This window comes from Haliotis rufescens, unplaced genomic scaffold (genome assembly GCF_023055435.1).
Source record: "Haliotis rufescens isolate VD_foot unplaced genomic scaffold, xgHalRufe1.0.p SCAF_6, whole genome shotgun sequence".
NCBI lineage: Eukaryota > Metazoa > Mollusca > Gastropoda > Lepetellida > Haliotidae > Haliotis > Haliotis rufescens.
Window position 1 is genome coordinate 23,922,816 of NW_025964334.1, and position 21,575 is coordinate 23,944,390.

Consider the following 21,575-nt stretch of genomic DNA (forward strand, 5'->3'; position numbering starts at 1 on the left):
CAGTGCCCTCAACCACCAGAATCCTGTCCTCCACCGACACAGGGGCGCAACCCACGGCAAACAGGTTGCCCAATTCGGTCGCCTTTTATGACCAGCAATGGGGTGCTGTGGACACATTCTGCCCCGGTTCTACACGGGGGAAGAGCAATTAGCGTTAGCCAGCACTCACCACGAGGAGGTAGCCAATAACAGAATAAACATAAATTTTATAAAGTATGGTTTCAAAAGCATTTTGCAGGCTTCATTTATGTGTTGCTCATTTTAGTCGTATCATGTTATAATTTTCTGTTATATAGACTACATATTAGAGATATAATCAGCTATACATCTGAATATAATTTTGCACACCTCTCTACGTATATTTTATTTTGTTAATAAATTCGGCCATATGATATTGCTGGTATCTGAAAAGTCACATAAATTCGAAATGTGAGTTGAACTTTGTTTCCACTTTCCAGTAAGCATTAATAACCTTTTCATTAATCATATATCTGAAACCCACTTAATATGATAGCTCATGACAATGGACGCCCTGCATTATACAAGGACGACATATGCAGTATAAAGGCAATAAAAGGTATCACACTATATTGGGAATTGCTAGTCATGGAGACCGAGTATGCTTGCAGCGCAAGACACGTGAGATAGCACACTTACGAGTGAGAATGGGCTGTTTTTCTTCACATTCAATTTGGGTGCTCATTTGAATTGTATAACATAGCTGAATATCATTCTGGGTTTTGTGTTAGGAAATACAGGCATAACAGCGTTCCTTTAATTCCTATAAATTCCTATATTTTTAACTTTCCCAATATTTTCTATATTGACATTTCATCCCTATACTTGACATATTTTTATGGCACAACTGACTACCTAGAAATAGGTGCTTTAGATTTTTTGGATTTTTTTTGTAGGAGCAAAACAAAAAGGTAGTGAAACGCTCCTGTCATTTCTCTGCGCTGAGGTTTGGTATCCAGCCATGTCACCCACATCTAGTCCATCACCCCCACAGTCATTCAGACATTCAGTTTGAAGCAAGATTAGGACTGAATAGGAATTGAATGGACTGATATTGCTCATAAGGCTGCTTCCCGTGCATAGAAATGTCAGGAAAGATAGTGAATGTTCATTGGCAATTAAAAACCTGTATCTGGTAAGCACAAATTTCCATTATACAGCTGTATCTTTAGTTGTAAGTCAAGGAAAATTCCTTAACACCCCTATTTGTTTCAATTGTTTCCCTATATTTCCCCAATATTTGCCCAGTTTTAGCAAAGGTGGCTTTGGTGCATGTGAAATAGAAAGCGACAATATGTCACTGTTAAAGATAAGGATTTAAAAGTGATTTTTTTGTATTTTGAATATATTATAACTGACTGTGTAATGTGCTATGTTCAGTGTCAAAAACACTTGAATACGACATCAGGATGTCCAAATGCGCATGGGCTCTTCCAACTTTCATCGAAACTACTCGGTAAATACGCTTCATGTTGAATATTAACATTTCGCATTGACAAAGTACAAAAAAACAGGTTGAACCTGCCCTTTAAAACCTTATTACTAGATTAGTTATTTCTTATCTTTTGCACCGAATGGAATCGGTTTCGGTGGATGCCCTGACTCTTGTATGACATTGACGTTTGAATATTTATTCGAATCCAACTTACGCACGAAGTATGATCTTTGGTTTGTTGTCCCCAAGGTCATATTGTGGATACTAACCTATCTGTATGTTTCCGCACAACCTCCTTTATAACATTTGATTTTGTCAAATAAATCCGTTATGGTCATTTCAGGCGATACGAATGGTCACATGAATTCGAAATTTGACCTGAAAGTTGATACTTGGCGTGGTCATCGTTATATGAACGGTTGTGTTAATATATTTTTAATTATAAACCTGAAAGCCACTTAATATCGTTATAATTCATGATCAGTCACACCCTGCATTATATTAGGACGACATATTCAGTGAAATTACAATATAAGGTATCGCACTGTACCTGGTATTACTAGTTGTGCGTACATATATATACGTTGTGTATGCCTCGAGACAAGTAATCTGGCAGCGCAAAACAGGTGAGACAGCTATGTTAGCATGAGGTTAGGCCTCCTCTGTGAATGGATTGTTACCCTGTACGTTCAAATTGGGTCCACATTGCCTTTGTTGTTAATAGAATGAACGTGTAATGAAATTGAATCCTACAGTAAGTCAGTCACCATTGATAATAGGGTTATACGTTTTTGTACCTATAATAACTGAGCGAGAGCGAGAACTATATTCAATGAAGTCAGTTTAGAGAGCATTAATGCGGCAATGCACATTCAGGGTATCACCACTTTTAGTCCGAGGTTCCTGAGATATAAGATTTTATGTTCTCATAACATAGTCGCTTAAGGTCAGTGGAGATTATGGTGATGCCTAAATAAATGACGTATTTGTAAAAGCAAAATCAGTTTAATCTATGTTGCATTTGTCCATTATGTGATTATCAATGTTTCAATTTTAAGAAGAACACATGGTCGACCTTAAGTTTTCCGAGAAATATGTAAGTTTCTTGGGGTTTATTTTAAATTTTGATTATATATGGACCTACTTTATTTTTATTTCACTTCAACAATTCGGCTTTTTGTAGGAAATAAGATCCGAAAAGATTCTTTATTCATTTCGGTTGTGTATTTTGAAAGTAAAATTCCATTTTTTAAACAGTGAACAAAGTCGTGTAACGATAAAGTGTCAGGTTCATACACTCATCTGGTTTAGAGAAGGAGTCACGACAGATCGGTGACAGACCAACAAACGATGTACACTCACTTGAACTTTGAGGCTGAACTGAACTTTTTTGGCCACTTTCCGAAGGATAAGAAGTTTTTATGAGGAACATACCTGTACATCATTAAAAAAACATGGATGACACCAAACAGGTTTTGGGATGGTGTTCTTTACTTTATTTTTATCATTCTTGTTCGCTCTATAAGACAGCTGAAAGTATTAGCGAGAAAAAAATCCATGATCATAAGAAATCTATACTGAAAGTTGTCAGAGTCGTATGTCGCTCTTTGAAATCTCGGTAGAAAGGGAATGCACGAATGTACCTCAAAAGTTGTGAAATGTAAACATCAAATGACGGAGCTGCATTAATAGCTCGACATAAAGGGAAAGTTGACTAGTGGTAAGGTGAAGTCATCTCTCTTGTCATACAGTCTTGTGGAAAGTGTGAACCTGTATATTTAGGCATAGATCTAAATAAGAAACAGGCGGTCTCAACGGTCTCCTTAATTACTTGTTCAGGTGGGTAAATCAGAGGAAGGGTATTTGAAATTGGATGGTTATTTGAACGATATCAGATCATCGAAGCAGAAGTTAAACTTCTTTTGACTTTGCCAATCCGAGCAGAAATTCCGATTCATTGGCATAAAGAAAACAATGAGCAAGAAGGGGAGCACATTTGGTGCCCATGGGAATGCCTACTTCTTTCCAAAATGTCTTACCCCCAACGTTTACCTGTTGTTAATGAAGTCCAGCATTTCACATACTGTTTTTTAGCAGTAAACGGCAGATGGCATTTACTTTAATTTTTGGTAAATTGACCTCTGAAGATAAATATGTGACTGTATAAAGAAAACAATGAGCAAGAAGGGGAGCACATTTGGTGCCCATGGGAATGCCTACTTCTTTCCAAAATGTCTTACCCCCAACGTTTACCTGTTGTTAATGAAGTCCAGCATTTCACATACTGTTTTTTAGCAGTAAACGGCAGATGGCATTTACTTTAATTTTTGGTAAATTGACCTCTGAAGATAAATATGTGACTGTATCTACGGTCACCACAGTTTGTAAAAAAAGCCCACATGGCCCAAGGGGTGCAAGCTTCGACGTTCATACAGTTTGGCCCTTACTCCAAAAAGGTTCATACTCCAATGAACTCACACAAAGTGAAGGTCAATTCTTAAGTAAATATAAAGATTTGATTATTACTATGTATGACTCCGAAGACGTAATCTGCTACCAATATGATGGTCATAACCACAAGTGACTTCCCTACTTATTCCGTGCGTGATATTGAAATTGGCTGAATGCACAACTGAAAAGAGGAACCAGAATGGGAATAAACCTATTCTGTCCCATCTTTCAGTCATCCTAGTCTGTCTGAACTTCCATGATGTGTGTGTCGTAGTTCCCACTGATAAACTCTAAAAGAAAAATACAATTAATTGAGTGTTTGATTGGAGAAAATGGTATGAGTTACATGTTAAGTGATGCAACAGATAAGGTCAGTATGTTAACTGAGATACTTTTGGCATGACACATGAAGACATGTCAATTTCCTTTTTTACTGGTTTTCCAAGCTCCATTAAAAATCCGTACTCAGAACGACATATTGCAGGTTCTGCATACGTAGCACCAAATCCCTGTTCCTTGTCTCAAAGATTAACCATAATCATTAATATATTTAACACTTTCTATATATCCACAGACAGTATTTGAGACAAGTGGAATTATCACAATGTCGATTCTAAAAAATTCGAAGGATTTGCTTGAATTTGTGCAATCTCAGAAAATAACCAAATCAAGTTGAATTGTGTCAAAATATTTGATTTTACACCTGTGTATACATGTACCACAATCCAACACTACAATCTTGGGGGAAAACTTCATTCCTTGATCGATGGGACATTTGTTCCTAATCGTGGTTGCCATAGCTATATTTACATCTCTATCTTCAGGTCGAGGCAATTTGTCAAAAATGAAAGCTGATATCATCTAAAATTAACTGATCAAACAACATGTGAAATGCTGGACCTCCTCATTGAAAACATCCATGGTGACAGTTGGGGATAAAACATGTACACAAGAAGTAGTTATTGGCATTCCCATTGGCACCAATTATGTTCCTCTTCTTGTTGATCGGCTTTTTATGCAGATTTACCCACCAGCATTAGTAATATAGGAGACCAGTGAAACCACCTCATCTATTTCATATTTAGATATATGCATACAAATTTAGATGTGACAAAACACATCTCCACAAGACTGTATGATAAGGATGGCGTCAACATTCGGATAGTCAACTTTCCCTGAATGTCGAGCAATGTTCCAGCAGCTCCAACCTTTGGTGGTCCAGCTCTTTTGAGATTCATTCGAGCATGCTCTTTCTTCAAAATACATTCAAAGAGCGGCATACAACCGTTGTTGATCCGGGTTTCATGTTTTATAGCAGACATGTCGACATTTGTTGCATCAGTGACCAAAATTAAGTCTGATGCAATTCCCTGTTTTGTAAAACATGTTCCTAGCTTTTCGCAAGTGAACAAATGACTAACCGTTTTGCGTGTTTCGAAGGTATGCCACCGGTTGGATTGTATCCACACCTTTTCTCGATCAGCTGGTGTCATCATTATTTCATGATGATTCCCAAACAAATGCTGATCATAGAGTCTGAATCATACAATGGACTTTGCTTTTAGCAGATATTTCTGATGATTATGGAGAATGTTTTGTGGCTTTTGTTTACATAGTCAAGACATATGGGTTTCCTCTTTCTATGCTCATGTGTTTGATGTTTGATATAAATAGTTCACTAGGAAATGTATGGATAAGCCCTACCAACATGACAGTCTCAACTTAGATTAGTTGCTTATATGAGTTATGTTTTGCTTCAGAGGTAAACTCTAAGGTCAAACTTCTCACCTACATCTGTTACACCTGGAGCCATATTCCTCAAGACTACACACGCTAAGATGGAGCTGGGCTGGTGTACAAAGACCTTCAGGTGCCTCTTCATCTTCTTCAATGTCATATTTGCTGTAAGTTGCTTTTCCTCCTCACCTTAAATATAAACTTTTCTGAAACCCTCCTATTTGATACAATTAAAGTCTGTTCAACTAGTTACTCAAGCAAAATTTACAATGTGTTTTTCTTTGTAACCTTGTCAAATAACTACAGCAGGAAACGGCAAACGTTATTATTCAACAGAACCGTTATCATACCTTACTGAATTATATGATGATTACTTTATATATTAATTTCATACTCGTCACGACATGGCTGAAATATTGCCGATGTGACGTAAAGCATTAACTCACTCACTCATTAATTTCATGACGCATTCTAGGCTATGAGATGGCACTCGCATTAGTTTTGTGACGCATTTCATGCAGACATTCATGTGAACATTAATTTCAGCTCCCCTCCTTGCTGATCCAATTTCGCCAAAAACGTTTCACTTGAGCTTCAGGTACATAAATGATCTGATATTAATCGGTAATGGTCAAATAGCCTGTGACCTTCCACTGATTTATTCACCTGAGGTCGCCATAAAAGAGACGAGAGAAACAGCCTCGTCTGCTTCATATTTAAATATATGCATACAGATTCAGAGTGACAATAATCTATCCTCAAAACTTCAATGTTCCCTTCATGTTGAGCAATATCCTCTAAACTCAAGCTTTTGTTTTCTTCATTTCACAACGTTTGAGGTACAATTCAGATTTATATATTTACAGTGTATGCCTATCAGCAGAGATTTCATATGATTTTGTTTATGTTTGTAATGTATGCAAATATAATCTTTACGTTTGGTTACCATACCGGACAGGTAATACCTCTTCACATATAAACTTAATGCTTTTAAAGTTAGCACTATGAGTGAGTGAGTGAGGACACCGTAATACACCAGTATTACTACCTTTACTCGTGAACTTTGTGCTCATAATACAATACAGGCCCGGAGAATCCAGCAAGCTTTGAGTTCGTGACCCAAAGCTGTACAATGTGTTGAGTGTGTGTTCTGGTATGGTTTTGTGCACTAGTGCTGAAATATCCTCTTACAAGACGCACATTTGCAACTGAAATGTGATTTATGCATATTTTCTGAATATATTAACCGGGAACCTCTTCTATGTCACAATGATAATGTATTGAGATCTTGAATCTTTACAGATTGTCGGAATAGCCACAATAGGACTTGGCATTTTTCTCAAAGTGAACCCCTTTATTACTTACATCACTCAAATTAAGCTGGATGGAAGTAGTACATTTCTCGCCAACAGCGTCTGGATCATCATTGGCATTGGGGCCCTTGTGGTCTTTGTTGGCTTCTGTGGCTGTGTCGGAGCTGCTGCCAGGAACAAGTATTTGCTAGGAATGGTATGAACAAACAACATTTTACTAACATTTTTCATAACATTTTACTTGTTGCTGTATATAATTATAGAAAAGCGTGGGTAATTGTTCACCACTATATCCAATGACACAGTAGCATCCAAACAACGATACTAGATCACAGAAATATCAGTTACTACAATAGCATCATAGCAATGACTACAGTTCATGAGGATATGTACTGGCACAATTGCATTTAAACAAAGATAATGGTTTACAGCATTATACATTGATACATTAGTGAACACATTAGCAAGGACTACAGTTCATTATGGTATTTTCTGGCTCAGTTGCATTTAAGCAAAGGTAATGCTTTACAGCATTATACATTGACACAAGACTGAAGAGTAGAAACAACCCCTTAGTCACCCCTAATCCTTTCCAATATATTGTATATGATTACTTACCATGACATGTTCGTTCACGCGCATGAGGCCCCTGATCACATCTGTCCAATTGAATCCCTTATGGTGTCATAATACTTAGGTATGAGTGAATGTTATTTTACAATACCGAAACAATATTTAAGCAACAGTTTAAAAACGCTATATGTAACAGACAAACCAGTGTGTGTTATAGCACAAGTAACAGTCCATGCCCCAAGGGTACGTTGAAACTGCGTATCTGACACTGTTTTTTAGCTCTTATGTAATGTTCATATCGTATAATAGTGTGCTCTTAATTATTCAGTACATCGCCTTGTCCCTGACCATCCCCATCGTAATACTGGTGTTCGTCATATTGGCAGAAAAGTACCTTGATCAGGTAGGTCTAACCCACAATGTGTAGGACATATCCTTTCATCATTTTAACACGGTTACCCCGCATAACAATTTAAAGAATGGCATAGTTCTTTTTTTACGGCAAGAATTATAATCTTAGTTTCATTTGAAACATTGATCATAGACTTTTGGCCTGCCCAGGAGTCGCATCTCACATCACCAATCAAGAGGCGCAACTCACTACACCAATCAAGGGTTGCAGCTCACGGGCCCATCCCACACACCCATCAACACTTAGAACACTTTAACAGATTTCTCACTTTCAATATTGTTATACTTGTTCTCCACCTAGTGTGCAATTGTTTCTGACGTTTGTCTTCTCTTGACTCATTTAATTTTAACCTTTTGCTCAAAGTTTCACATATGCTGTCTTAGTGGGGATGATAGTTCCAGGATTTATGCGGGCATCAACAAAGTCATAGTATCAGAGACATGTAACGTCATTTTCGAGCGCCTTCAGGAAATACGCCCCAAAGGTGTTATCTTCAGAAGGCGGAGGATGGTGCTGAGGCTAGTCGTGAACTACTTTTTTTCTGAACGACTAAATCACAGACATTTCTTTATATTTTATAACCCGTTCATACATATGTTTAATGTTTTCAGGGAAAGGATATAGACCATTTCAGGAGCACCCTTAAAAACCGATTGCAGAACAAGTACAGCGAGAATGCTACCGAGTTCACCAAACCTTGGGACTATGTTCAAAAACAGGTAACAGGAAACAGCTTTATGGGCAGAATGTACCTTTAATCAGGAAAACGATACCCAAACCAATGTGTCCAATGCTACTTTACTTGAAATGAAACGCACCATCGGCAATATTTCAGAAAATTTATGGTTGTCACGCCACTGAATGATATGGTTTGTCTGTGCAGGAACTGTACATGTAGCTCACTCGAGCAGATCAACGTTATTTTCTAAGAAAATAAAGTAATTTCACGGATCTTTTTTATGTTTATTTTAAGATTTGTTAAGACCGTATACAAGATGTTTATATTTGCTTTTCTTTGACATGAATCCTGTCATGTGTTAACTGTAGATTACTGACTAGTGTTTTATGCACGGGGCAACATGTACATACATACATGGCCATGATATTGTCGAAATCGTAAAACTATGATTATTGCAAAGGTTTTGCCTCTTTTATTTACATAACTATTCATTATCCAACCTCACTTATTAAAGCAGAAAATGTCATTGTTTTGATAGCATGTCCTCCATTATAAAAATGTTTGTGCATTTCATATGCATATACAAGTAACAGACTTAAAAAGCCCTCACTCTACCTTTCAGTCTAGGGGTCCAATCTAACACCGAATCCTTATCTTTACAGTATCATTGCTGTGGCGTTCGCGATTACAGAGATTATGATGCGGTGTTTACTGGCAATGATAAGGTGTGTACCGTGATTTCATTGTTTCAAAGAAGGTATTGTAAACAATAATTAGTAATGAGTTATAGTTCGATACACAACTCATGCCTCCATTTTGGCTATAAAGTCGTGTCCATGGTGGTATTTGTAAACGTACCATGTTGGTTCATTAAGGCGTGGATTGTCACTTGCAACGGGTGACGTCATCATATGCAACATAACATTCATATTATGATTGGTATAGGTGTCACTGAAAATTACAAGATTGAAATTTAAAGTGGTCATCACAATGTATATTAACGATATTAGCCAAATAGAAAATGACCTGATGTTTAATTTACCAAAGGTAAACAGCGATTGAAGACAGTAGAATACTTTTTGCAGATACGTGTGGTCCTGATACTGTGGACAGTGATAATTGCCGCAATTCTGTCAAAAAGTACAAGTGAAATAGAGTTCAACAATAGTCAAATGTTTCCAATAAAGTATTACTTGAAAATAATTATTTTCTTACTGATAATGAGACTCAACCCTAACAGGACATATTTAATATAGGTAGCAAAAACTAAAAACATGCAAGATCAATGTGTACCGAAGAACGTCAGTGCACACATAGGGGCACCAACCGCTTAATGTTAAAATGGCAACATTCCCAATAAAGAATGTCAGATGGAGCTGCAATTTGTAAAACATTCAGAGCTATATGGGCTTATTCTGCTGTGTATATGATACCTGCATGCCATGGGCATCGCTACACCCATGTTCGCAACGTATTTATGTATTATGTCATTCCCCGTGCACCAACTTTGTGACGTCATATAGATGATTATTAGCGCGCCCACAGTAAACTCCGCCAGGGAAGTGAGACGTGTTGTAAATGCACCTCTTTATAATAAAGGCATTGAAAAATAATGAACAATAACAGCGGACTAAATATCATTAAAGCTAAGAAAAATGTAATTTTCGATTAACATGTCAAATTACTATCAAAGATGTATTATCAACTGACTAATGACGCACTAATAATCGCAAAACATGACAATTGATGTATTCTCAAACCAAACAGCCGTCCATACGGTCAAAATATTTGTAAAACATGTTTCAGGGGAAAGTGCCAATTAGTTGTTGTGTGTCATCAGCTAATACTGATCTTGACGCAAGTTGGTCCAGCAGCAGCAACTTCTGCCCGAATCAGCTGATGTATTCTGACGTAAGAGAGAAGAGAGAGAGAGAGAGAGAGAGAGAGAGAGAGAGAGAGAGAGAGAGAGAGAGAGAGAGAGAGATTTTTTTTAATTTCCGAGGATCATAACTCTTGCGTATCTTAAACTATATGGTTCATAAATATTTTATGCAAGATGTGGTGAATGGGTTATCCGTACATCTCGTCCTAATGTTCTGGATATCTAAGTCTCATCTAAATAACCAAAACCTACATAAGCATACACACATACCCTTCTCAAATAAAAAGTCATTATGGTAGTTCCGTGTCGATTTAAATTTAGTTTTGTTTTTACTGAACTATTTTTCCAACATGCAAACTACATGCATGTGAACATCAGGTACGGCCATGTTTATGTTGATTTTGATACGCATGTGTCTGTGTATCTTACAGGGATGTTCCTTAAAACTATCTGACTTTCTACACCGCTGTGTGAACATAGGCATAGTTGCTGACTCCGTTATCGTTGCGTTGGCAGTAAGTATCTTGTTGCGGGTTAAACAGACATTGAATAGACAGATTATCTTTGAATAATTACGTACGGACCACATGAGTGAAATATGACCGAAAATACAAAATAGTTGTCCATATCAATTACAATAGGAATATATATATTTTGTTATATCCGGTTGTCCGCCACACTATCAAACAGTGAGTGTTTCTTTGTGACCATATCCGGTTATATCACGGATATGGTACTGACAAACGTGGAAACATATGATAACGATATAAAGTTAAAGATAATTTTACTTCTTTTTTCCCAGATCATCGGAATCATCATTGCCGCATGTTTGTGCAGAAGAAATGCTGAAAAGGAACAGTATTCTACATTATAATATGTTATATACTACCGATCAGTGTCGAATAAACAAGTGCACATTTGAAATCTCTATCCACTATTACTATGCCGCCTTATGTAGTTATATTGGTAATTAAGTTACAGTGATACATAGAACTGTAATACTGAATTGAACTGTCCACATTAAACTAATAAAGCATACTTTAGAAAGCAATTTGGATTCACTTGAATCTTATTCAGAGATGAGGTAAAATATGATTTAATGACGAGTTCAAAGTTATTTCACTTACATTTACGTTTGAAAATGAAGACATATTTTAAATTAATGAAATATCCATCAATTATATTTTGTGTACTTGGTCATTATTCCTAATTAATTGCCATCAGTTCAAACTGCCATTTCTTTAAAGAACAAAGTTTTAGAAAAGTGTTCAATTAGATAATATCATTATGTAGGAGTCAAATTGAAGAAGGCAGTTTAATAATAACTTGTGTTTTTAATAAAGAATGGATTTTGAGGACATTTATATTTAGGAAGCTTAAGGGGTCTCCACGGAATTATCTTTTAAGTGACCACGGTATATGGTCAATATATTTAGAGATCATGTCATGAAATCTGGCTACAATTTCTATAAACCATATTATTAAAATAATAAAATGATAAAGATGGTTATACGCGTGAGCTTGAAAGCATGTATCCTACGTGTTCTTACACCACATCATGTAATATTTTCTGCCAGTTCATCACAGAGTTTAAAGGTCAAGGTCATGAAACTGGAGTGGGTGAGTATTGTTTAACGCAGCTTTTAGCAATATTCCAGCAATATCACGGCGGGGGACCCCAGAAATTGGCTTGCGACTAAACGCTCAAACCACCTGGCTACCCGAACGCCCCTGTATTACACTAAAAGTGCTAATAACTTTGTTATTGAGGTAATGAGTTGCATTTGGTTTGTTGGTTTCTTGTTTAACGCCGCAATATTCCAGCTATATGACGGTGGTCTGTAAATAATCGAGTCTGGACCAGACGATCCAGTGATTGATATCATTAGCATCGATCCACGCAATTGGGATTGATGACATGCGTCAACCAAGTCAGCGAGCCTGACCACCCGATCCCGTTAGTCGCCTTTTACGATAACCATAGTCGCCTTTTACGGCAAGCTATGGTTGCTGAAGAACTATTCTACCCCGGATCTTCACGGATCGAGTGGCATTTGACTTTCCCTTATAAAGTGATACAAATGTTGTCCGAAATCCGCCTGTAATGTCATTTACCTGTAAGTTTTTTTTCATGTTGCTCTTGAGATCGGATCTTCAATATGTTACTGCATTGTACGGTGGCCCATAAGGGACATGGAGTATGTTTTCCAATATTTTGATATTTCACTTACTGTTATCGTACCCTTTTGTAAATTAACACTATTTTTCATACAAATATGTGATAGATCATGGATAAAGTAGATATTGAATCGCTGAAAAGTGAAGCGAAAATTTCAAAAACTAAAATGAAATTGTCAAAAACAAAAACGAAAAGGTTAAAAACTAAAATGAAAATGTCAAAAACAAAAACGAAAAGGTCAAAAACAAAAGCGAAAATGCCAAAAACTAAAATGAAAATACAGAAAAGTATTTCCACCGCGGTAATAGTTTTCCTTGCTATATTATCATGATAGCCGCCGGTGCGTGACATCAAATTTGAAGGGAAAAATCCGAAATCGTAAAGGATTCCACGAACGATGATTTTTTAATTATTTTCTGAAAACGACGGCAACGGTAAGCGATATAACACATTGATGTGCCATAATAATAACAACACAATATTGGGATTGATCTGTCATTGCAAGAAGGACAATGTAAAATACCAAGGATGTTTCTAACACGTCTACCCCTAACCTCCCAAATCCTCAGGACAGATGAAACTAGGTACACGGCGACTGTCTGAATGCAGGTTCTGTTTGATTTTGTACCCAAAAACTGTAACCAAAATACTTGTACCCAAGAAAACTATACTAAATATATACGATTATATCTATTTTTTCATGTTTATTGCAAACAATGAGCAGAACATTATGATAAAACATTTCATCAAGTTCATAATATAACTAACTGTACGTGGTCCTTGAGTGAAGTCAGTCCACATTGGCACAACTCAAATTGATTGTTTGATTTTGATAGGAAAGTGAAATCTGAAAAAGAGGCCTGATAAATTGGTAAACCCTTTGTTAATTGTAGTGTTTTGATAGGAAAATGATGATAAATTAACTGTTTGACACGAAAGTAATGTGTATCTTTGATACTAAATAATACAAAACATTTCTGGGTTCAAACGCACAAACCGGTTTGGATACACACTCACAAGGAACTTTAGGCACAAAAATCACATTTCAACTGGATTTCGTTGGAAAATGGGATAAAAATATTTCGCGTCAGTAGAATTCCATATCACATTTCAAAATGACTATTTGAATAGGTAACCAAATGCAGGTAAACGGCTCATGTTTTGTCCTAAAAGTAAAAAAGAAATCTGAAAAATACGGACACCTCAGATATGAGGGCTTTAAAAGTAATAATTCTATCTAACTTGATTCTTTGTACATCACATTGACTGATAGACAAAAACCAATTTCCCGCACTTCACCATGCTTGGTTCGTGTTCCTTTAGGGATATCCATGGGCGTCGCTGCCACACACCTGAGCATACTGCAACAAACCTGGAAAGTCCTGCCAGACTAATAACACATTAGTTCATTGGTGAGAAATCAGTAACAAATACAAAAGGTAGGTTATTATCCATGTACTTTTCTCCAATAGAACGGAAATGCAAGAATTGTCAATGTCCATGTATTTGCTCTCCTCCTTTCTAAAACGATAACATTCTCTAAAAAACATATGGCTAACACATCAGCTTGAGTGCCACCCTGGTGCTTGAGATTAAACAAACAAATATATCATTACAAGAAACTGTTACAAGAAATTAATGTATCATTTTCATATTACAATATTATTTTAGAATTGTTTTTTTAGGAAACAAACAACTAAATACACAAGATTAGTGTCAACATGAGTTGTGTATGTATATGTTAAGGATCTTATTTACTTATTTATTATTCTTGGAATGCTAAAATTAAATAATGAAATCAAATGCTTACTAATTCAAATAATTGATGTTCAGGTGATCAGTTTGATCAGTTACACTGTGCTGATGCATTGACCAATATTTAGTGTCCATACACACATTCATTTTGGAAAAAATAACTACTTAATAACAAATATAACTGACAAATTTTAAAAACTGCGAACAGGTGTAAATAATTAAACATTTACAAATCTATCACCAATACGCAATACGTCTTTATATTTATGGAATACATTTTAAAATGATCCGTGGAATCATGTTAGAATCTATAAATATATTATAAAAAGAAAAATCCTTTAACTATCCAGCATTTAATGTGAAACTAACACTGATATTTGTAATATTTAATGATATATACATCACGAAATTGCGTATATCTTATGATATTCCGCAAATCATGAATGTTATTTTGTCACACCTATTTACCTGCACCTGTTGTGGAGGGGGATCATTGCCGATCGACGATATCTATAGACGTATTGCGTGGGACACAATTAATATAGTGAAAACAAAATCATCAGCGTGTACATTGCAGATACCTGAATCAGATCCCTTCATATCAACGTAACATCGAATGGTGATCCTTATATATCAACACAAGTTCAAGTAAAAGATACCAAGAAACTTGCATGCGGCATATTGATTCATCGGCTACGGTTTCCGGCTCACGGGAGCATGGAAGATCAAACGGATTAAAAAATACGCCAATTATATCGTGAAAATCACATTGTTAGTTCATATTAGTGGTGATCACTGATACGATGTAATGATTTGTGTTTTTATTCTGTTTGTGACAGGCGAAATATTTCCAAATGTACTGTTAATGTTTTGTAACGAAAGATTATAAGGAGACTACCCCTGTCTGTGACATCACATCCGGTGAGCTTTGCACTTACAAATATTGCTGTCAGAATTCTCGATCTTTATTTTCATTTTTCTCTCGTCATATTAAACGGGAAATGACAAATAAAACATTCTTCGATTGAGAAGATCGTCAACTTTCGCCAATGCATATATATGAATGCAATGCCTTCTCCTTTGCTGAGATTAAAATAGCAATAAGTTATGGTGAGGTAAGGGCGATGCGCGCCTTGTTTGATTTTCGAACGTCTGCTAGCATCACGACACAGGAATTGTATATGCGTATATCGTAAATATTCAACCAATACGCTTGAAATTAAGATTGGTGAATATTTATCAGTCATTAATTATTTCCTGCAAAGTTTATAACATGTCACGTTAGATTAACCCGAATGTTCGTATTTCTGTAACTGAAAAGATGACCTCGAAAAGTGAGGGGTTTTTTCTGTTTTCTGTTTTGGGCAATACATTTAGCGAAATGGTTCATAATTTACCATCCCGCTGTTATTTACCGATAACAACACATCGAATTTATACTCACTTAGAATTAAGATAACGGAGATTTGATTATTAAAATCAATTTGCACAAATGTAACGATTTAAAAAGATTCCTAACACGAAACACAGACTACCTTTAATAACGTAATTCAGGCAAGTTCAAGAAAATTTACAAATTTTGTGTTCGCTTTGGTCTTAACCTTGGTATGATTGAAAACATCACACTGCAAACACGAAAACGTCGGTTTTTTTCGTATATGGTCATTGGACGGAAAAACGACGTTATTTGGACGTTTTCGCAGGAAATATTAAATGAAAGAGGGCTGTTTGATCCCCTCCCCACTTAGAATTAGAAACAAATCGAGTGCCTTGAGGCATTTGGCTTTAAGGTAATTAATATGCGGAAGGAAAGATAAATGACTATCAAAAATAAAGGCCCAAGAACTTGGCCTCTTTTACAATTTTGATAGGGGTGCCATCTAAAAATATTTCAGGGTCCTTATGCGGCTTATATTTTCTGCAGAAATGTATACAGTTAGTTTTTGATTTGGAAAATATAAACCCGTCTACTGAATCACTTAAAACCTTTGAAAGACTATTTATTTTTATACTAAATAAAGTGACAGACAAAATACTGCCTTGCGGGACACCCTGATCCCGATGATAATGATCAGACAGGGTAGAACCCACGCGGACCTGAAATTGTCTGTCAGTTAAAAACTTGGATATAAATTCAGGCAAACGGCCTCTCAATCCAAAATCATGTTAATCCTTTAAAATCCCGTGTTTCCAAGTTGTGTCATACGCTTTTTCTAAATCGAAAAAGAAAGACACTGTATGCTGGTTATTAATGATTGCATTTTTCACAAATGATTTTAACCGTACTAAATGGTCAACGGTACTTCGATTCTTTCGAAAGCCACACCACTGGATATTTGTAATTAAATTATATGATTCCAAGTACCATGTTAATCTATTGTTGACCATGCGTTCCATGGTTTTGCAAACGCAACTGGTCAATAAATTGGTCTATAATTTGAGGGATCACTATGATGCCGTCCAGGTTTCGATATGGGTAAAACTATGGCATCACGCCAGGAAGAAGGAAACTAACCTGATGTCTATATATCATCAAAAACTAACAAAAGGGTTTCTAAACACGGTTCTGGTAAGTGCTTCAGGAGTTGATAGTGTACATTATCAGCTCCTGTAGCAGTATCTTGAGCTTGTCCAAGAGCTGTATGAAGTTCATGGATCGAAAATATTTCATTATAATCTACCCCATTATCTGATTTAAAATATATAGTTTTCTTTTCCTGCTGTTTATGAAATTTTTGGAATTGAGGCACATAATTTGAGAAAGAAGAATGTTTTGCTAACGTTTCATCGAGTTTATTTGCAATATCCGATTTATTAGTTATTATGTCATCCCCATTCTTAAGATGGTGGACGCTACATTTAGAACTCTTACCTTTAATGTTCTGTGTCATGTTCCATACCTTGGACATAGGCGTTCGTGAGTGTATTTTGGAAACATAATGTTGCCAAGATTGGCGTTTATTTTGTTTAAACGTACGCCTGGCTTTGGCATTTAAGATTTTATATTTATTCAAATTATGGACCATGGGATGGCGACGGAAATAGTGTTCAGCCTTTTTCCGTGCCTTCCTAGCTTGTTTGCAGCCATTGTTGAACCATGGTTTACGGATGTGTGGATTAGCAGAGGACTTAGGAATACATTCATCTGCTATTTTGTTTAATTCCTCCGAAAATAATTGTACAGGATCAGTCGTGTCAATAAATAGATCAGGTTTCAATTTATTGGATGCGAGCATTTCAAATAAAGGCCAGTTGGCCTTAGTGAAGTTTCATCTTGTTGAAGGAGGAACATCTGAAGGTAAGACAGGTTTTAAAATAGTTAGGAAATGATCACTGCCACAGAGATCTTCGTGGCCGGACCATTCAAATTCGTTTAATAAATCAGAGTGAGTGAGTGATAAATCCAGAGCAGAGTAGGTACCTGTACCGGGATGTAGATATGTGTTTGAACCATCGTTATAGATATATAAGTCATTGTTGGAAATGAAATCTTCCAAACGTTTCCCCTTATTATTTGTCTGAACACTACCCAAAAGTGGATTAGGCCCATTTAGATCACCCATAATAATAAAGGGCTCTGGGAGTTGATCATAGAGAGCTTGAAGTTCAGACTGTCGGAGAGAAGAAGATGGTGGGATATATAGCGAGCACAATGTAAAAACAATGTGCAAAGTTACACGGATTTCAACAGCCTGAAGGGGAGTAGTAAGTTGAACGGGGCTATGGATGACGACGTGTTTCTTTAGAATTGAAGAACCTCCAGTGGCTTTAGCACCAAGTGGTGAAAAGACGTTGTAGGAGGTATAGCCTCTAATATCAAATTTGTCAGTATCCTTATAATATGTTTCCTGTAAACATATGACAGATGGCTTAAAATCCTGAATTAAGGGTTGTAACTCAGTATAATTATTCCTAAGTCCTCTACAGTTCTATTGAATTAAATTTGATGAGTGGGTCATGGGGGCTCAATTGGAGATCTCTCACGTGAACGTGAGTAAGATGAACTCCTATCGCTACTGCCTGGCGATGGAGTCACCTCCATGTCTAAAGTACTTAAGGAGTTGTGAAGAGATACTTCCGAAGAAGAGGGGGTGCTAGGTGATTGTTTCCTATTTAACCTTTGCCATTGCTTTTTAGAAAATTTACGTTCCCGAATAGATGGTTCTTCAGGAGATGCCTCAGACGAAGTCTGAGTCTCAGCCTGAACACAACATGGTGATGATGCGGATTTACTGTCAGAGATTGGAATATCAATGACAGAAGCACTTGCAACAGGTCGGTCAGAATTGACCCATGTCAAATCGGTTTGCCACAGTACCGATTAAAAGATTTTAGCAGATTTGGTCACAGCAGCAGAATAGTTTAGAGTTGTTGATTGACTGGCAACAAGCTCCCTAGCGTCTGCAAAAGAGATGTTAATTTCACATTTAAGTTTCAGTATTTTCGTCTCGGTTTGAAATACTGGGCAGGATTTTGAAGAGGTCATGTGTTGGCATTCACAGTTGGCACATTTGAGATCTGGAGTACAATCCGCACTCTCAAGGTTGCCACCACAACGATGACAAACAACAGGGCGTCTACAGGTTTTCAAACCGTGACCAAACTTTTGACATTTATAACATCGGAGTGGATTGGGAACATACACCTCCACTCCGATGTTGACATAACCTGCTTTAATTGAATTTGGAACCGATTGACGAGCAAAAGTGAACAAATATATGTTCGTTAGGACAATGTTTGATTTGTCATCCTTTCGGGTTAAACGTTTGACGGCATGTACTCCTTGATTTTTAGATTCAGAAACAATTACATCTTCTGTCATGTCTGAAAGGGAAGGTGTCCTGTCACGAACAATGCCAACGTCCTATGCTTAGAAACAGTAACCTCAATATTAGCAAAGTGTTTGATAGATAATAAATTGAGAGACTGCTGTTTCCTCGCACATTCCACCAGAAGAGATCCAGTACGCAATCGTGTGACATTTTTAACTTCACCACAATAGCCATGAATAGGTTTGGATATAGCTAAGGGATTTAGTTTGAGTGGTTCATGATCTGTGGCTTCGATCACAAGGAATCGAGCCCAGGAATCAGGAAGAGTATCAGCTTCATCAGACGAACTTGAGTCTAAATGACGTCTTTTTGAACCAGAGTGTAAGTGAGCCATGATTATTTTGAAGTGATTCAGCAACCCTGCTCCCCATCCACCATGAGTAGCATAATAGACAGTGTTGCAATGCACCGGATCTCCAAGATGCAAACACCAGGGCTACAGGGTTGTTATGCTCCAGAAAATATGACACAAACAGCAAAATCTGTATACCAAAATAAATGCCAGGCTGGTTCTGCCCATGACAAGAAATTGGATACATATTGAGTTTGGAGGTTAACATTACCAGATTGGCTCATATGCCACCGCCTTCTGGCATGGGACTCTAGGCAAATTTTTACATATGATTTCCAGTGAGAACATTCATTTACAGCATTCAAAGATACAGAACATGCTTAACATCTACGTTTTCCATACACAGGGCATGGCGTGACCAGCCGATTGATAGAACCGGGCCCATTCTACCACCCGTCTAGGTGAAGTAAGGGTCGAAGTGGTGTTGTGGGCAAAGGAACACTGTTCCTGGCTCCAGGTTCCCTCAACCACCAGAATCTCGTCCTCCACCGACACAGGGGTGCAACCCACGGCAAACAGGTTGCCCAATTCGGTCGCCTTTTTCGACCAGCAATGGGATGCTGTGGACACATTCTGCCCCGGTTCCACATGGGGGAAGAGCTATTAGCGTTACCCAGCACTCACCACGAGGAGGGTGCCGACAATAAACGTAAATTTAACACAATAAACGTAAATTTTATAAAGTATGGTTTCAAAAGCATTTTGCAGGCTTCATTTAAGTGTTGCTCATTTTAGTCGTATCATGTTATAAATTTCTGTTATATAGACTACATATTAGAGATATAGTCAGCTACATCTGAACATAATTCTGCACAACCTATTTACGTATATTTCATTTTGTTAATGAATTCGGCCATATGATATTCCTGTGATCTGAATAGTCACATGAATTCGAGATCTGAGTTGAACATGGTTTCCACTTTCCAGTAAGCGTTAATAACCTTTTAATTAATTACATATCTGAAACCTACTTAATATCGTGATAGCTCATGACAGTGGACGCCCAGCAGTATACAAGGACGACATATGCAGTATAAAGGCAATGAAAGGTATCACACTATATTGGGAATTGCTAGTCAAGGACACCGAGTATGCTGGCAGCGCAAGACACGTGAAATAGCGTACTTACGAGTGAGAATGGGCTGTTTTTCTTCACATTCAATTTGGGTGCTCATTTGCATTGTATAACATAGCTGAATATCATTCTGTTTTGTGTTATGAAATACAGGCATAATTATAATTCCTATAAATTCCTATATTTTTAACTTTCCCAATATTTTCTATATTGACATTTTATCCCTATACTTGACATATTTTTATGGCACAACTGACTTCCGAGAAATAGGTGCTTTAGATTTTATTATTTTTATTTTGTAGGAGCAAAACAAAAATGTAGTGAAACGCTCCTGTCATTTCTCTGCGCTGAGGTTTGGTATCCAGCCATGTCACCCACATCTAGTCCATCACCCCCACAGTCATTCAGACATTCAGTTTGAAGCAAGATTAGGACTGAATAGGAATTGAATGGACTGCTATTGCTCATAAGGCTGCTTCCCGTGCATAGAAATGTCAGGAAAGATAGTGAATGTCCATTGGCAATTAAAAACCTGTATCTGGTAAGCACAAATTTCCATTATACAGCTGTATCTTTAGTTTAAAAAATTCCTTAAAACCCCTACTAATTTCAAATGTTCCCCTATATTTCCCAAATATTTGCCCCTACAGTTTTAGCAAAGGTGGCTTTGATCCCTGTGAAATAGAAACTGACAATATGTCACTGTTAAAGATAAGGTTTTAAAAGTGATATTTGTTTTTATTTTGAATATATAATAACTGACTGTGTAATGTGGTATGTTCAGTGTCAAAAACCACTTGGATGCAACAAAGGAGACACAATATATGGAAAACAACTTCTTTATTTACTGTGGAGGCGATGTTTCGGTGTTCCTTCAGCTGT

General features: G+C 36.9%; 1 protein-coding gene across 1 annotated transcript; it reads left to right on the forward strand.

The window, feature by feature from the left end:
• Positions 1–2,030: 2,030 nt before the first annotated feature.
• LOC124113439 (CD82 antigen-like) lies at positions 2,031–11,443 on the forward strand. Its single transcript, XM_046473786.2, has 9 exons — positions 2,031–2,079; positions 5,665–5,808; positions 6,944–7,150; positions 7,856–7,930; positions 8,551–8,658; positions 9,281–9,343; positions 10,425–10,529; positions 10,932–11,015; positions 11,303–11,443. Exons 2-9 carry the CDS (start codon positions 5,743–5,745, stop codon positions 11,372–11,374), a joined length of 780 nt encoding a protein of 259 aa, XP_046329742.2. The 5' UTR covers positions 2,031–2,079; positions 5,665–5,742; the 3' UTR covers positions 11,375–11,443.
• Positions 11,444–21,575: the final 10,132 nt, after the last annotated feature.